We start from the raw sequence: 14,327 nt of genomic DNA on the forward strand, positions 1-14,327 counted from the left end.
CCGCCGGTCCTGCCTGACGTCATTACCGTAAACACCACGGGCAATCGGATTTGGGACATGGGCTGTTTATCTGCTTACACACAGCGGGTATTAACTCTTGGCCATTCGAGGACCTGATCTCTCTTGGGATTTCTGCCTCTCCTCCGCTGGAGACGCGTCTCGAAGCACTACCATGTCGGAGGGACCCATTAGTTTTTCCGCTTAGCAGCTCGTACTTCTGCTATAACATTATATAACGCACCAATCCACCTTTTTGGTGAATCGCCTGAGTCATTGCGCTTCAGAGAGTTGATGCCAATAGCCCTTACTGCCCGCGTCCACAACAACAGCCGGGACCTCACCACTTGGTAAAAAGCTTCGCGACTAGTGCCGGAAAGAAATAAGGAATTTGAATATGTAGACAGGCGGTCCTGCCATGTACGCGAAACGTGTGTGCTCGCTGGATCCTTCAACTGGCAACTATGGACACCTCAAGCTGAGACAGTTCCCGGAAAGCCTGGTTCTCAACGACTGCGAAATGAATGATCGACGTCAGTGGTAACGTTCGTCTGTAAAACACGGACCACGAACGCATCTCGCTTGAAAGAACGAAAGATGCAACAAACGCGAGGACGAGTGGCCTATGCCTGCCGCTTGTGCCATGGTCGCCCAAGGGACGTGCCCACCGTTGTAAACTGCAAAAATACCGAAATATCCACCCTTCGCTATCGTACGATGACTCAGCTGGAGAACAAAGTGAATCCGACAAAGAGAGCATCCTCCCATGACTGGCGGGAGGTGTGGAGTGTTCGTCCCTACCGCGACATACCTATATGAATTTCAACCAGGTGTGTGCCTATGTAGATAAATGAACGCGTAGAGACATTTTGCGTCTACACTGCTACACATCAAATCCATCCTGGCCGGAATTCGAACAGACACAGCGTGAGGGCACCCGAAAAGTTGACGAACACTCCAACCCCCCCCATTCTACCTACCCTCTTCAACGCCCATACCCAGAGGAAACCTGCGTCATCCTTCCAGCATCGACAAGCCGGAGCCTCGTGTAGCCGCGTTCATAGCCGAACACTGGCCTTTCGACTCTTGCCTTCTGGCCCTCTCTGTTTCCGAAGCAACATCTGCCTAAATGTGACCTCCGCACGATGCGCGGTGAGACAGTTTCTTTCCAGGCTCCTTTGCGGCCTCTCGCGACGAGTTAAACTGCGGCGATATGTGTCTTGAGCGTGTGTTTTTCCCCAACTGTGTGCATGCTGAACGGGCGACGTGACGCATCGCTTGTGAACTTCTTTTTTCGACTTCTGGCTGCTTTCATTCTGTTTCGCTATCTTCCTGCGTTGCCAACATTCCTGCTTTCTTTGTCGGCTCCGTCGCTCCTCTGATACGCGTGCCGTCACGCCTGTTCGTTGTGTTTCTTTCTTGCCGCCTGCGAGCGCGTTCGCGGGCCGCTCGGCCCAGCGTCGTGCTTGTTCGTTCCCCTCTGCGCCCGTTTCTCTTCAACTTCCTTCGTACTCTCTCGGCGCGCCTGCTGGCGTTGCGCCCTTCCGCGTCCTTCCGGGTCGGCTCCACGTGGTCTCTACTCTCGATTGAGAGTCGCCACTGCATATTTGTCGGAGGCGACAGGTTGCTTCCGGGGGACGAGCGAGATCCACACACGCTGGCCTGCAAAGACGTATGAACCCGAGTAAACAAAAAGGCGATGAAAAAGCGACAAACACGGTAGAGCAAGCGGCAACAAAGGGGCAGCCGTAATCTGTACGATTCTCTCTTTTGTTCTCGCAGGGTTCCCAAACTCCCTAACTATCTCGACCGTCGCATTTCCCGTACTCTTTCGCGTCGCTTCTCTTTCCTGAACCGCCTGGCGCGTTTTCCGCGTTTCCCCTCTGTTTGCTTCTTCTTCCACTGCTTTTCAGTATCTCTAGAAGCGAACATATTGACGCACCTTCCACTTTCGCCAAGTGTGGTCTCTGTTTCACTCCTTTCGATTTCCAAGGCAGGGGAACCGGTACCATCTTCCCCGTTTGTGGACATTTCTCGAATTCCACAGGCTGCAGCAAGCGACGGGAGACAAAGGCACGCAGGGCGTTGTACAGCCACTCAGGGACACCAGACACATCTGCTTGTCGCTCCTCGTTTTTCTGTATCCACATGAACACACATCTAGCTCCTCCCACAAGCTCTTTTGCTTCTGTATACGTCTCGTACCGCTACCTGCCTCTGCACAGGTAGTTGGCCTGCTGATACGATGCACGTCTTTTTCTCGATCTGCGCATGCATCTCTTCATGCGCACCTGCGTGGCTCGAGCTCGCCTTTCATGTGGGGTGTACTCGCATGTACGCACAGACACACAGATGCAGAATTCCCCCCGGATTCTTCAATTACTCCGCCGCACGCATTCGCCACCGTGAGAGCGGCCTCTGTGTTGCCCGCGGAACCGGCACCACAGGGGGGTGTGAAGCTCCCACAACGGAGCCCGGAGAGAAGAGAATCCGTTGTTGCCGATTGGGTCAATCCCTAGAAAGCAGGAAACTGTTCAATGGGGCGAGCAGACAGAAACGAGAGAGCATGCATGCCCGACAGACTGTAGAAGCGCACCTGATAGAAGGACTCTCCAGTTTCTATGGAAATCACATAGCGGTGAAGAGGACAGCGAATGCACGCCTGAACACAGGACAAAAGCGAAACGACGGGAGGGAAACAAGGACTCAACGACAGAAGCAACACCGACGCCTACAACCCCATGGAAAACCCAGAAGAACAACTATATAGACACGCTAATATATATATATATATATTCGGGACTGGTATATAAGAGAAGGGCTAGTAGGTATATGCCCGCTTGCATGTGCATGCAGGCACTGATACGAAAAAACCAGAGACTGGCACATGCATGCATATGCACAAGAGATAACCAACTGAGACACACAGAGAGAAATTGATATGGTAGAGCAACAAACAAAAAGACACGGACGCACTACTGTGCGAACGAGGGAATACAGTCCACAAAGGCACAACGGTATCTTCCTACGCGCATGAACTGTTTGCGGAAGAGGGCGTCAGGGCCGACGTTCGTTCTTCTATTTTCTCGAGGAACGATTTGCTAAAAGACACTTTAAATGCATTCCACGCAAACACGTTGCCGCTGTGTCGCGTCCGCTTGGGCCTCTATATTTCGTAGAGCTATACCCACATCTATCCATATGCACGCCAAAATACATATATATGTATATATTTGTATGCTTTGCGTCAGCCTCCTCTCTCCTTACTTGCCCGGAGACTTCCTCTATATCCACAGCTTGCTGAAAAGAGCCAGCATACACAGGCGATGCGCGTTCTGATGTGTAAAACTCGGAGAAAGCGTGCGGGCCAAGTCACGCTCGAAACGAGGCCATACACGCCATACACGTTTGCAGAGCACTTCCGTGCCTCGCGTTCAAACGCGCCCAGAGGGGACTACACGGAAGAAAGCGGTTCGGATGAAGACGACAGAGAGAAGAAACAGTTTCTACCAAACGGCTAGAGAGCATCCAGGCGCGCGTCGAGGAATCCGAGACAACGCCTCTGCACAAAGAGGGAGGGACGGAAAGACACGGAAAGGGACACAGTGAGAGAGGCGTCGTACCTCGAGGGCGCCGCCGGCGTGGTAGCAGTTGGCGTCAACTGCGAACGGCGTGTTTTTCCAGATCCAGAGGGCGACTGAGAACAACACCCAGAGAGGAAGAACTCGATTTTAAACTCGCGGAGCGGAAAGAGAGAGAGGATGCGCGAAGCAAAAGTCGGGAGAAGGAAAGACCCGGCCAAGATTTCGGGAGTATGGAGTGCTGAAGGGGGAAAAGAGAGACCACCAGTAGAAGGAGAAGACGCAGAACAAGGGAGAAGGCGGGAAGCGTTCACACCGAGCAACACAGACACCAGGAAGGGAGAGGAATGTGCGGAACGAGGAAGACGAGGTCGGAGAGTGCGAAGTGCGAAGCAAGGCAGAGGAGACGGCTACCATGAGAAAATCCTTGCCTGGTTGTTCATCGATGACCATACGCCGGGGCCGCCGCTGTACCTAAAGAGAGATCCACGCTGGGAACGGCGAGAGCAGAGGGGGTGGAGCTTTGTCTTTTTCCGCTGACAGCACTCTGTCCCCGAAAAGGCCAACTCGCGTTGAATCCCAGCCCCCGTGAGTATAAATCTTGTCTTTCTATATAATTTCACATAGACATACACACGTATAGTTAAGCGCTCGCAGATATGCGTGTGTCGCTGCGTAGGAATGGAGAGATGCGTCAGACGGGGTTTTTTGTGGTTCTGGACAAGCAATGCCGTGAGAGGTGGTGTTGTTCCTGACAGCCGCGCAGAGACACACTCAGAACCTGTGCACGTTTTTACATGCAAGCGCGTGGGTTTATCCGAAAAACTGTCTCTAGGTGTATATAGCTGTAGATGACGGAGGGGCTGGCCAGCATGTCGCGAGCGCTTGTCTCGCAGGAAACGAGACGATTTCTTCCCCCAAGAAGTCTTACTTCTTCGACGCTGTACGCCGCGTACCAGACTCGTCCCTCGGAGTCGATCTGTGTCTCCATTTTCTTTCCGTTCCCCGGGCGACAGAACCAAAACACAATGATATCTACACGGTTTTCAACCCTGCATTATTTAACTCAGTTCGTGGCGCGCGAAGCAGACAGGAACCCGTCGGATACTTCCTCCCAGCGTCTCGCTGCTCTTTGGATCCCCGAGCTGTCGATCGCCTGAGTTCCCCTAGCAAGTGGACCGGTTAGACCGACTGAAGAAGAAGGGGAATCGGTCGCTTTCCGCCCACGGCCTTTTTTTGTCTCGAAGAGGAAGAAGGGTGCCGACTCCTCTCTTGGCAGCCGCATTCCTTGGAGATTCCTCAGCGACGTGCTCGACAGAGAAAGAAGCGAGGCAAGAGACCAGAGAAACCCGATAAAGAAGGAGGAGAAGGCGAAGACAGGAGATGACGCGGGGAGAGAAAGACGGCGCCGGAGCGGAGACGGGGTCTGTCGACTGGGCCGACTCAAAAAATCGCTGTTCTGCTTTCTGTGGCGCAATACACGGCTTTTTCCCTTCTTTGTTCCGGCCTTCTCGACCGGAGCTATCCCAGAGAAAAGGCAAGGAATGAGGAAGAGAAAAAACACCTACGAATGTCAAGAGCGAGAACTGTGCAATCTCTCTATGTGCGTAAAGTTGGAAAAGGCTGAATCCACGCGCGCTCTACGACGCACCTTCATAGCTATGGACGTATATACACTTGTGAGCGTCGATGCGTGACGCCTTTGGAAGGCACATATACCATGGACAACGCTTCACTGGCGATTTTCCCTCACATCTGTACAGGTAGGAAAAGTATCGACAAGTGGACGGAGAGATGCACGCCTCTCATTCACCTCTGCACATGTGGACGGCGATCCACATGCAGAAGCTAACGAGACACTCGAGTTTCTGCCAGCAGCGAAGGGAGGCTGCTTTGGAGGGAACCAGAAAGGAAACCCCGTTTTTTGGAAAAGGGACAAAAAGAAGCTTCTTGACAAACCATTTCCCTGCGGATTCTGAGTGTGTGGCGAACGCGCCATCCTGATCTCGCCCGCTTCTCATGCATGCAAAAAAATAAGCGGACCACAGACTTGCCTTTTTTCTTTCGGCGGGCGCACGCAACCGCGGCTCTTCTGCGAAGGACTCCAGTCGCACTCACTTTTTAGCTTCGTGATCCGTCACAGTTTCTTTCTGTCGATTCACAGCGCGCCGCTGTCCGACTGAGAGCCTTTTTCGCAGCAGGAATGCTCTTCGCGAGAAGCCGACTTTCTCCTGCATCTGCCAGCCCCCAGTGCCTCGATTCCCGCCGTGTACCCCTGAGTTCGTGCCCGGAATTTGTGCGTCGAGTAGACTCCCGAAGAAGTTCTTCCTCTCTCTAGCCGAGAGTCCAGGAAAGAAGCACGCGCACAGCTTTCTTTGGGTTGCAGCCGAGGATTCCGCAGCGTTTTTCGGTTTCCCCGCTCGTGCGCCTCCCTCGAGGGCCTCCAAGAAGACCTGAGCCGCGACCGCGTTGGTGGACCGTTCCCGCGTTGCCAGGCAATTTCGCGCTCCCGTTTCCGGTGTCTGTTCGTGTAGATTTGGAATTCTCTTCTTTCGCCTTCGGGGCGTTTGGTCGCTTTGGCCTTCACGCAGCGGCAAGAAGGTCGAGCCCCCTCGCTCCTCGCGGTGCGGTGCCTTCCATGCGGACGCTCTCTCTTTTCGGTGGAAATTGAAGTCCCGTTCACGGTTTTCCCGTCCCACCGATCTACTCCTCGCCGAAACGTGCTGGCGTCTGGTGCGCCGAGTGTATGTACACCGTGGAGCGCGTGGTAGATCCGGCTGCATGCATGTGCACGAGACCGGAAAAAGCTGGTTCGACTCCTTCGCTTCTCCTCGCTGCCCGACTCCACGCGAAGTCTGGACCCTTTTCCGACTCTCTCTCTCTCTCTGTTTCTAGTCCTCCCCCGTTTTTCTCCTGCCTCTCTTCCACTCTTCTTCCCTCTACTGCTGCGTGCGCGTGGTTTGTTTGACGCGCCTCCACAAAATGGCGTTTCCGCGGTGCCCCCTGGCCGTCGGGCAGAGCAAGGGCCGCTGGGGCCCTTCGCGGTTTTCCTCCTGTCTTCCTCTCTCCCTTTCACTCCTCTTTTATCTCTCTCTTTCCCTCTTTCTCGCTCCGTCTCAGGATCGATTTGCTCAGGGACACATCCACTACGCCGTGGAACACCTCGACCCGCACTTGCTGAGTCGCTGGCCCGAACCCAATTTCTGCAAGTGGCTCGACGAAGAAGGCCGCTTCGCACTTGCGTCGCTCCTCGGAGGCGAAACGACTCTTCGTCTCCTCTCTGCTCTCTGCGAGACGGGCGCCTCGTGGCCCCGCGGCCAGCAGCAGCAGGCGGGATGCTGCGACGACAGCCACGCCGCCGACGCCGTCGACTTTGAAATGCGACGGAGACTCATCCGCCCTGCGCCGTGGCGTCGTCTCGCCAGTTCGTCCCTGTCGGAATCGGCGTACATTCGGGCGAGCGAAAACAGATATTATGGACACAAACCCTCGCCGGCGACGATCCCCTCTGCGTTTCCTCCCTCTATTTCTCTCGCGGCTGTGCTCGCATCCTCTCCACAGTCGGAGCCCGGGAACGCGCCCTATGAGTCGGCAGACACAGAGAAGAAAGGGAGACGCGAGAAGCGCTCGAAGGCTCTGCCGGAAACCGAAAAGGGCGAGAGTGGCAGTTTCGCGTCTTTCCGGTCCTTCGCGTCGGCGCTCGTGTCGGCCTTTTTCGTCACGATCGCCACAGAGTTGGGCGACCGGACCTTCTTCCTCGCTGCGCTTCTCTCGATGAAATATTCGAAACTGATCGTCTTCTCCGCCACGTGCGTCGCGCTGTTCTTAATGACTGCCGTCTCGACAGGCGTCGGGCGACTGCTGCACTGGGCGCCCGACACGTTCGCGCTGAAGGCGCACCTTGGCGAGTTTCCGATCGACGCCTGGATCTCCACCCTCCTCCTCTTCTTCTTTGCTGCTTGGCACCTCAAGAGCCTCTGGGAAACCGAGGACGCGTCGCCTCCTTCACGCGCCTCGTCTTTTTCTGTGCCCGGCCACGCGGCCCAAAGCGCTCGCGAGCTCCGCGCGACCGGTGGATCGCCTCGCGGGCCAGGCAAGTCGAGACAGGGAGACGCGGAGAGCGACACGGCGCAGCCCCCGCGGAAACCGAGAGAGCAGGACGTGGGCACATCCGCAAGAAGAGGAGAGAGGAGAGAAGAACTCGTCGAGGGCGCCCGCCACCAAACCCGCGATCCCAGAGAAGGCAACGGAAAGGAAACCGGCGGATCTGCCAGGCGAAGCAGCGAAATCAGCACGCGTCCCGGATGCTCCCCGCAGGATGCGCTTTCTTTGTCGCTACACATGGAGGAATCGGAGGGATGGCCTTCGTCCGAAACAGGGTCTGAGCGGTCTCTCTCTCGAGCGTCTTCCAGAAGCGTCGACGGCAGAGACGACAGCGAAGGGAAAGGACCGCTGAAAGGCTGCTCCGAAGTCCACTCGGCGAACAGAGCCGACGGCGTGGACGAAAACTTCATGGAAGCTGAGGAAGAACTGCAGAGAATCCAGGTTAGCCTGCGGAGAGAAGACGCAAACGGGAAGCGAACAAGACCAGATGTCGCGCGACAAAGAGTGGTCCTTGGAATCCAGGCACTACTCGATGTGATGTGTGAAGCTTATCTCGCTCGAGCGATCGACTTCCATCTCTTTATAGATATCTGCAGCCTTGGTTGAGCCGTCGCGATGTATATACACTGTAGACATATTTTTATATGCAGTTTTGTTCATGTCTTGGTGTATTTTTCTCTGCACGTGCATATGATGTATACATATCTACCTGTCTGTGCATGTTCTTGGTTTGCCACCAGTACATTTATTCATATCTGCTGTTCTGATGAATATAACTTTATATATATATATATATATATATATATATCTGTAGTTGGATTTAAATTTGTGTGTGCGCGTTACGTACTTGTGTTTCCGTCTCTGAGAAATACCTGTGGGCACGGCTGTTCGTGCACCTACTTACCAGTCGAGCTCGGCGGTTGGTTTTCTAGAGCAGTCTGTGGATTCGTCTGTGTGTCAGACACGGGTGTTCTGGTGGGCTAGCTCGTCGCACGCGTGTCGCCCCGGCGCTCGTGCGGCTGGAGACTCCCGGTGAAGAGTTCTGCGTGGGGAGACAGGAAGTTGAGGCAAGACCGCGGAGCGGGACACCAGGAGGGCGAAGTCTTTTGGAGAGCGCCAGACGCGTCGCCTTTTCCCGAGCTGGTTTTCGGTGTCTTTGTGTGTGGTGTCGCAGTACACGCGCCTCGGGGTGCGCCCTTCCTCGTTGAAAGTTTTGTGGGAAGTTTTCCTGGTGATTGGAGCGGCGGAGATCGGCGACAAGTCAATGGTTGCCACTGTGGGCCTCGCGACGTCGCAAAACCCCTTCGGTGTCTTCGTCGGTAGGTTTCTGTCTGTCAAGCACTTGTGCTCGTTGACGCACGGCGATTTCACACGCACATCGCACCGAAGGGTTTAAATCTGCAACTATCCAAATGCACATATTTCCAGTTGTCATCCGCTATAGATTCGGTTCACTCGCCTGCCTAGAATGCATATCTATGTATATACATCTGGAAAGGTCTTGATGTGGATGTGAACATGTATGCCTGGTTGCATGTGCGCGCGTCTCGGATTGTGGGTCCGAGTAAAGGGGAGTCTCTCCACCACCCCGTCTCCCCTCAAATCCACGTTTTTTTTGATCGTTTACTCCGCTGTCTCCGTGTGCTCTCTCTCCTTCACCTGTGTTTCTCGTTTCCTCGTTTCTGCGTTTTGCATCTCCATCCTGTCGGTGCCGTTTGCTACCGTTTCCTTGTCTCTTCTCTCCTTTTCCTCGCATCTATCGTTCTTCTCCTTTTTCTCGCTTTCTTCTCTATGAAACTCAGGAAGCTGTCTTGGACACGCGGGCGTTACGCTGCTGGCTGTAGTGGCGGGTATGATGCTTCAAGGGCGACTCAGCGAGCGCTACATGAATATCTGCTGCGGGCTTCTCTTCCTTGGATTTGGAATCTTCGCTCTCTTCGATGCGATCGCGCGCCCGGAATCTTGAGAAGACTCGGAGACGCGCGTGCATCTCTGTCTAGATTCACACTGCCTTCATATACATCTATATATGTGTGTTTGTATATACTTGCATACGAATATGTGAATGCGTGTGGATGACATCTGCCTGCCTCTCATGAGATGGGCTTCGAGAACTTCGATTCACCGCCGAGTCTTGAACGCGTGCCCGCTTTGTCGGATTTCCTTTTCCAGAGACGGCGCGCTTGTTTGTGTCACTGGATGTGGAACCGCGCGCTCTGTGAGGTAACTCCGTGAACACGCGGGTATGCAGAATACTGCTGGAGTCTTTTCTCGAAACAAGCGAAGAGGCTCTACAAACCCGCTTCATCGATAAATGCATGCAACCCCGCGACTGGATAGGCATGCGTCGAGTTTTGTGTTTCCACGGACTGTGTCAAAGCGTCGGGAGTTCCGCATGATCCACACCGTCTGTTCTCGATTTGTCCCTATCTACGTTTCGGTTTCTCCCGAGAAAAGGCTTCTCACCGCCTCCCTTCCACATCGCCACGTGTCGCGAGGTTGGTGCCCCGCGTTTCTGCCGGGTCTTTTTCCGTTTTGAGTCCTCGCAGGAGGAAACATCGAGTCTTTCTACGGATCTTTGCACGGCAGTGGTCCTGTTTGAGCAGCACGCAATCGATGCCCTAGATTGTTTGCAGGCTTGGCTACACACACACACACACACACACACGGTTTGTTTATAGCGATGCGTGCGCAGCTGCCATGGCCTCATCCATACTAGGACCGTAAATTTCACGCGGCAAGAGAGACAAGTTTTTTCTTCAAGACAGCCAGGGAGTGAAGGTCGAGTTCCTTTCGAGCCCGACGACGATGCGAGTGTTATAGGTAGCGAATGTTTCTGGAGAGACAGGAAGAGGCTGGCGAGAGCTGCCGTCTCTCCGTTTTCTGATTTGCTGCGTTCATACCGGCGAACATGAGCAACCCATGCTTTGTGTCGCTCCTTATACTTCTCACTTTTGTCGCTCCTTATACTTCTCACTTCCCCGTTGACTCAGGAGATCGCCTCGTCTCCTCTTCGTTACACGACAGTTGCTTGCTAGATGCAGATTTTCGTGTGTTACGTCGCGCGCTTTTTCTCACGAACCAGAGAGTTGTGCAACGCAGTGGCTGTCTCCTGCACGCTTATCTCTAGAGAGATAGAAAGGCAGACTCCGGCGCGAGTGAAAGAATTCGCGGAAGACGCCTTGGCTTTCCTTCGCGATTTTCCCAAGAATGGAAGCGGAACCTGCTAGAGTGCGGCGAAGGAGCCTGCGAATTTGTCTGTTTGGTCTGTCATGCGCAGTGTCACGCAGTTTGGTTCCCCTCTTTGTGTAAGCCGTTGCGACAGAGTCGAACGCATGCTGCTTAGTAATAAGGCAACGGCTCCAGAGACTCTGTCGCTTGTTCGTCTTTGGAACTTGTGCTTTCATCTTGCAGCGTGGGCTTCTGTTGCGTTTGGTCGCGAAATATCATGAGGACGATCGAAGTCCCCTGTGCGTCTCGCACGTCTCTTCAAAAAAAGCGTGAGTGTAAGGACACGCACAAGCTACCTCTAGGTAACCCTGAGGTTTATAGGTGACGTCATGTTGCCTAACACAAAGATACCAAGATGTGCGACGCCCAGCAGCCATGCGTGAGAGGAGCACGAATGTGCCTCTGTCGCGTTTTCCCTTCCGCCGGTTCTTTTAGTTGCGCCACAAGGCGACAGAACATGCATCGGAGCTTCAGATGAACACGTGGCCGGATAAAGAAAACAGCAATCGGACACACAAAGAGTGCTTTCCCTAACAGCTGCGAAACACTCACAGCTTTCACTCGTACAAATTCGCATTCTTACCGGAACACTCGCTTCATGTCTGTAGAGACGAGGTGAGCCAGCCAGGAAATATGTGTGTACTCGTATGCTGCCATACGCAGCTGCAAAAAAACCAAAGAAACATTTGTCTCGGAGTATGTCTAGGTGTAAATTAAGCGGAGAATGGCAGGCAGTTGGGCTGTGATTCGCGCTTTTTCCATCGAGCCCTCAACCGTCGACGCCAGACACGCCGAGGAACGAACGCAAGGATTCTGCCGTATTCGCGTTTCCGATCCCGTGCTGGGACGCAGCACGAAGAAGAAAGGTGCCCTAAAGCGGGCTCTTCTCTGCGACACAGAAACAGCGAAAAGATATGCGGAAAGGGAGCCTCTCTCTGCGTGTCTCTGTCTAGTGACGCTTCGCTAAACGAGAAAAGAAAACTGCATTGTAAGAGCTTCGCTAATCGTTCAAAATAAAACGATACACACAGCTCGTGGAACATTTCAAGTACCCATATATATATATATATATATGGGTGGGTGGCTCAAATGTGGAATCGGAGATTACACCAGGCGTTCTTCTGGCCAACGAAATGCCCAGCGTGTGCAGCCAGTGGGTGAAAAATGTGTAGATCAGGAAGTGCGAAGTTGAATTTCGCCGAGATCTCATCCACATCGACGGCATGTTGTCCAGGGAAAATGGGGCAGCGACATGGGAATGAAACAACGAGAACACATATTTTATCTGGGATGCACGCACGGCGCAATACGGAACAAACCCGTATCCTGTATAGTTTGATGGTGTGCTCCTGCTCGGCTGCCGCGTGACGTTTTTTCTGTATTTGTCTATACCCACAGATAAATACGGCACGAAATGCATTTATATGTATATGCAGAGAATCGTATCAAATGCACATATACATATAAACAGTCAGGGGGGAACGGCCGCAGGTGAGGCAGTGATGGGCGCCCGCTGGAACCCACGCGCGGTTTTCCGCAAATTTCGCCTGTTACATTTTAAAAAACAGAAACACGGTCCTGGCCCCGAGTTTCCTGCTCAGCCAGTCGCTGGTTGAATTCGAGGCAACAACACGAGAGTATAAACTCAGATACGTTTGGAATCCCGTTTTGTTCTTCACGCCCCTGGTCCAGTCAGCCCTGAGGTGCGCGGGAAGCGAAGGCCTGCGGGACCCGCGAGGGCGTTGCTGTGGCGCTTTAGTGTCACTGCAGTTCGGAGGCGATTGAGAAGCTGGGCACGCTGCACATTTTCGTGTTTTCGCTTCTTTGCCGCCAACACCGCTTGTTGCGTGAGGAACAGAAGACGCTCGTCGAGCTCCTGAGGACAGCCCAGTGCGACACACCGGAGAGCAAACGTTTTCGATCACACTGGAGACATAATCCTTTTGACCATGTAACGACGCGGTTGTATATATTCAACCGGCAACCAGCTCGATAGAAAAGGCGCGACAAACCTATGCAGGGGCGCAGAGACTCCGAGCGGTTCGCAACGCATTTGTCCCTGCAACGTGTCTACGCCGAGGTCTTTTCCATCCGATTCGATTGCCTGCGCGGCAGGTCAACGACCCTGCGTGCTGCGGAAGGCCGTGTGCACTCTGTGCATCCCTCTTCTTCTCGCCACTCTCTCTCGCTTCCGTGCCTATTCTACCTTATCCCACCGCGTCTTTCATTCCCTTCTCTCTTGTGCTCCTGTCTCGATTCCCGCCCAACTCACACGCACCCGAATTCTCTCCGTGTCCGCAGAAGGATCGGCCGCGATGAGCTGGCCGGCGACTCGGCAGTGCTCCAAGGCTCTTCGGAAGTCCCCGACGGCTTGGTAGATTTGCGAGGCATCGCTGTGCATCTGCAGATTCCCGAAAACGATTAGAAGAAAAAACAATTCGCTGAGACCGCCGAAAAATAGAGATGAACGCGGGCCTGAACCCCCTCGCGCGCTCCCTCGCTCCGAACAGTTCTTTTTCTGTAAAACAAATCAAGCGTGCAGAGGCTAACTCCAAGCCGGCGAAAGCGCGTCATCACACCGGGGTACGGAATGGAAGCGCGCCGACTGTGCTCAAATGAAGCCGATTTTTGTGTGGTTCCTTCACGTGGACCGCGACGCCATTTCCGAGTTTCTCTTGTTCCTTTTGGTGCTTGTGTTTCCGTTCCGTTTCCTCACCTCTGCAACGAATTGCGGCCCCACGCCCCGGACGAAGCCCGCGAGGCGAATCGCGCGGTCGAGATACTCGGCGAGATGCCCCACACATCTCGGGCCGTAGACCTTGAGGAGACACTTGGCGGCGGTGAAGAGGAGAAGCGGCGTCTCGGGGTGCGGCACGTCGCCTGTCCACAGTCTGCGGAGCTCGACTGCTCGGTGGATGTGCGCGAGGCCTCGCTCCTGAAACTCGCGTCCTGGGAAGTGCACGAGAGTGCGCCCGAGTCCGGCGTGGATGTCGATCGTGTCCGGGTGGTCGGGCCCGACGCAGCGCTCCGTCAAGATCAGCGCCTTCTGGAAGTTGTTTGCCGCGTTCAGGAAATCCTGCAGCGACAACGCCACTTCCCCCATCGCGGCGTAGCACAGCGCAGTTTCTCTGAGCAGGCAAAGCACGAGTCGAAAACGAAACAGGCACGCGAGTGAAACGACAGTGAAAAGGAAGTGAAAAGGAAAGGAGAACGGGATGCGGGCGGCGAGCGGGAGCGAAGGGAATGCGCACGTTGCGCTTCGATGAGAGAAACACAGAGGAGCTTCGCACTACCCCTAGGAAAATGAACGACATGCGCCCTACTGCCGCCTGTACGTGCCGTTTCTTTCTCGTCTCGGGCGTCTCTGCTTTCTTTGCCACTATCTGTTCCGCCCCCCCTTCCCCCCCCCCCAAC

At 54.3% G+C, this 14,327-nt stretch overlaps 3 protein-coding genes across 3 annotated transcripts in view; 1 reads left to right on the plus strand and 2 right to left on the minus strand.

The window, feature by feature from the left end:
* Positions 1–1,573: 1,573 nt before the first annotated feature.
* On the minus strand, positions 1,574–4,569 carry NCLIV_066490 (putative nitrite reductase small subunit; the record flags this gene model as incomplete). The annotated part of the gene is made up of 7 exons (XM_003886200.1): positions 1,574–1,659; positions 1,940–2,045; positions 2,594–2,659; positions 3,265–3,297; positions 3,621–3,694; positions 4,010–4,052; positions 4,510–4,569. 7 exons carry the CDS (start codon positions 4,567–4,569, stop codon positions 1,574–1,576), a joined length of 468 nt encoding a protein of 155 aa, XP_003886249.1.
* A 1,991-nt stretch (positions 4,570–6,560) lies between these two features.
* Positions 6,561–9,648, plus strand: NCLIV_066500 (putative transmembrane protein; the record flags this gene model as incomplete). The annotated part of the gene is made up of 3 exons (XM_003886201.1): positions 6,561–8,123; positions 8,857–9,001; positions 9,485–9,648. The coding sequence occupies 3 exons, from the start codon at positions 6,561–6,563 to the stop codon at positions 9,646–9,648; spliced, it is 1,872 nt and encodes a 623-aa protein (XP_003886250.1).
* Positions 9,649–12,588: 2,940 nt separating this feature from the next.
* The window catches only part of NCLIV_066510 (Protein KIAA0664, related), a gene marked incomplete at both ends in the record, with an annotated part of 10,140 nt that continues 8,401 nt past the window's right edge, over positions 12,589–14,327 (minus strand). The window contains 3 exons of the mRNA XM_003886202.1: positions 12,589–12,789; positions 13,192–13,314; positions 13,630–14,041. Of these exons, the coding sequence (XP_003886251.1) occupies positions 12,589–12,789; positions 13,192–13,314; positions 13,630–14,041 (736 nt within the window). The remainder of the gene's footprint in view (positions 12,790–13,191; positions 13,315–13,629; positions 14,042–14,327) is intronic.

This window comes from Neospora caninum, chromosome XII (assembly GCF_000208865.1).
Source record: "Neospora caninum Liverpool complete genome, chromosome XII".
Lineage (NCBI taxonomy): Eukaryota > Apicomplexa > Conoidasida > Eucoccidiorida > Sarcocystidae > Neospora > Neospora caninum.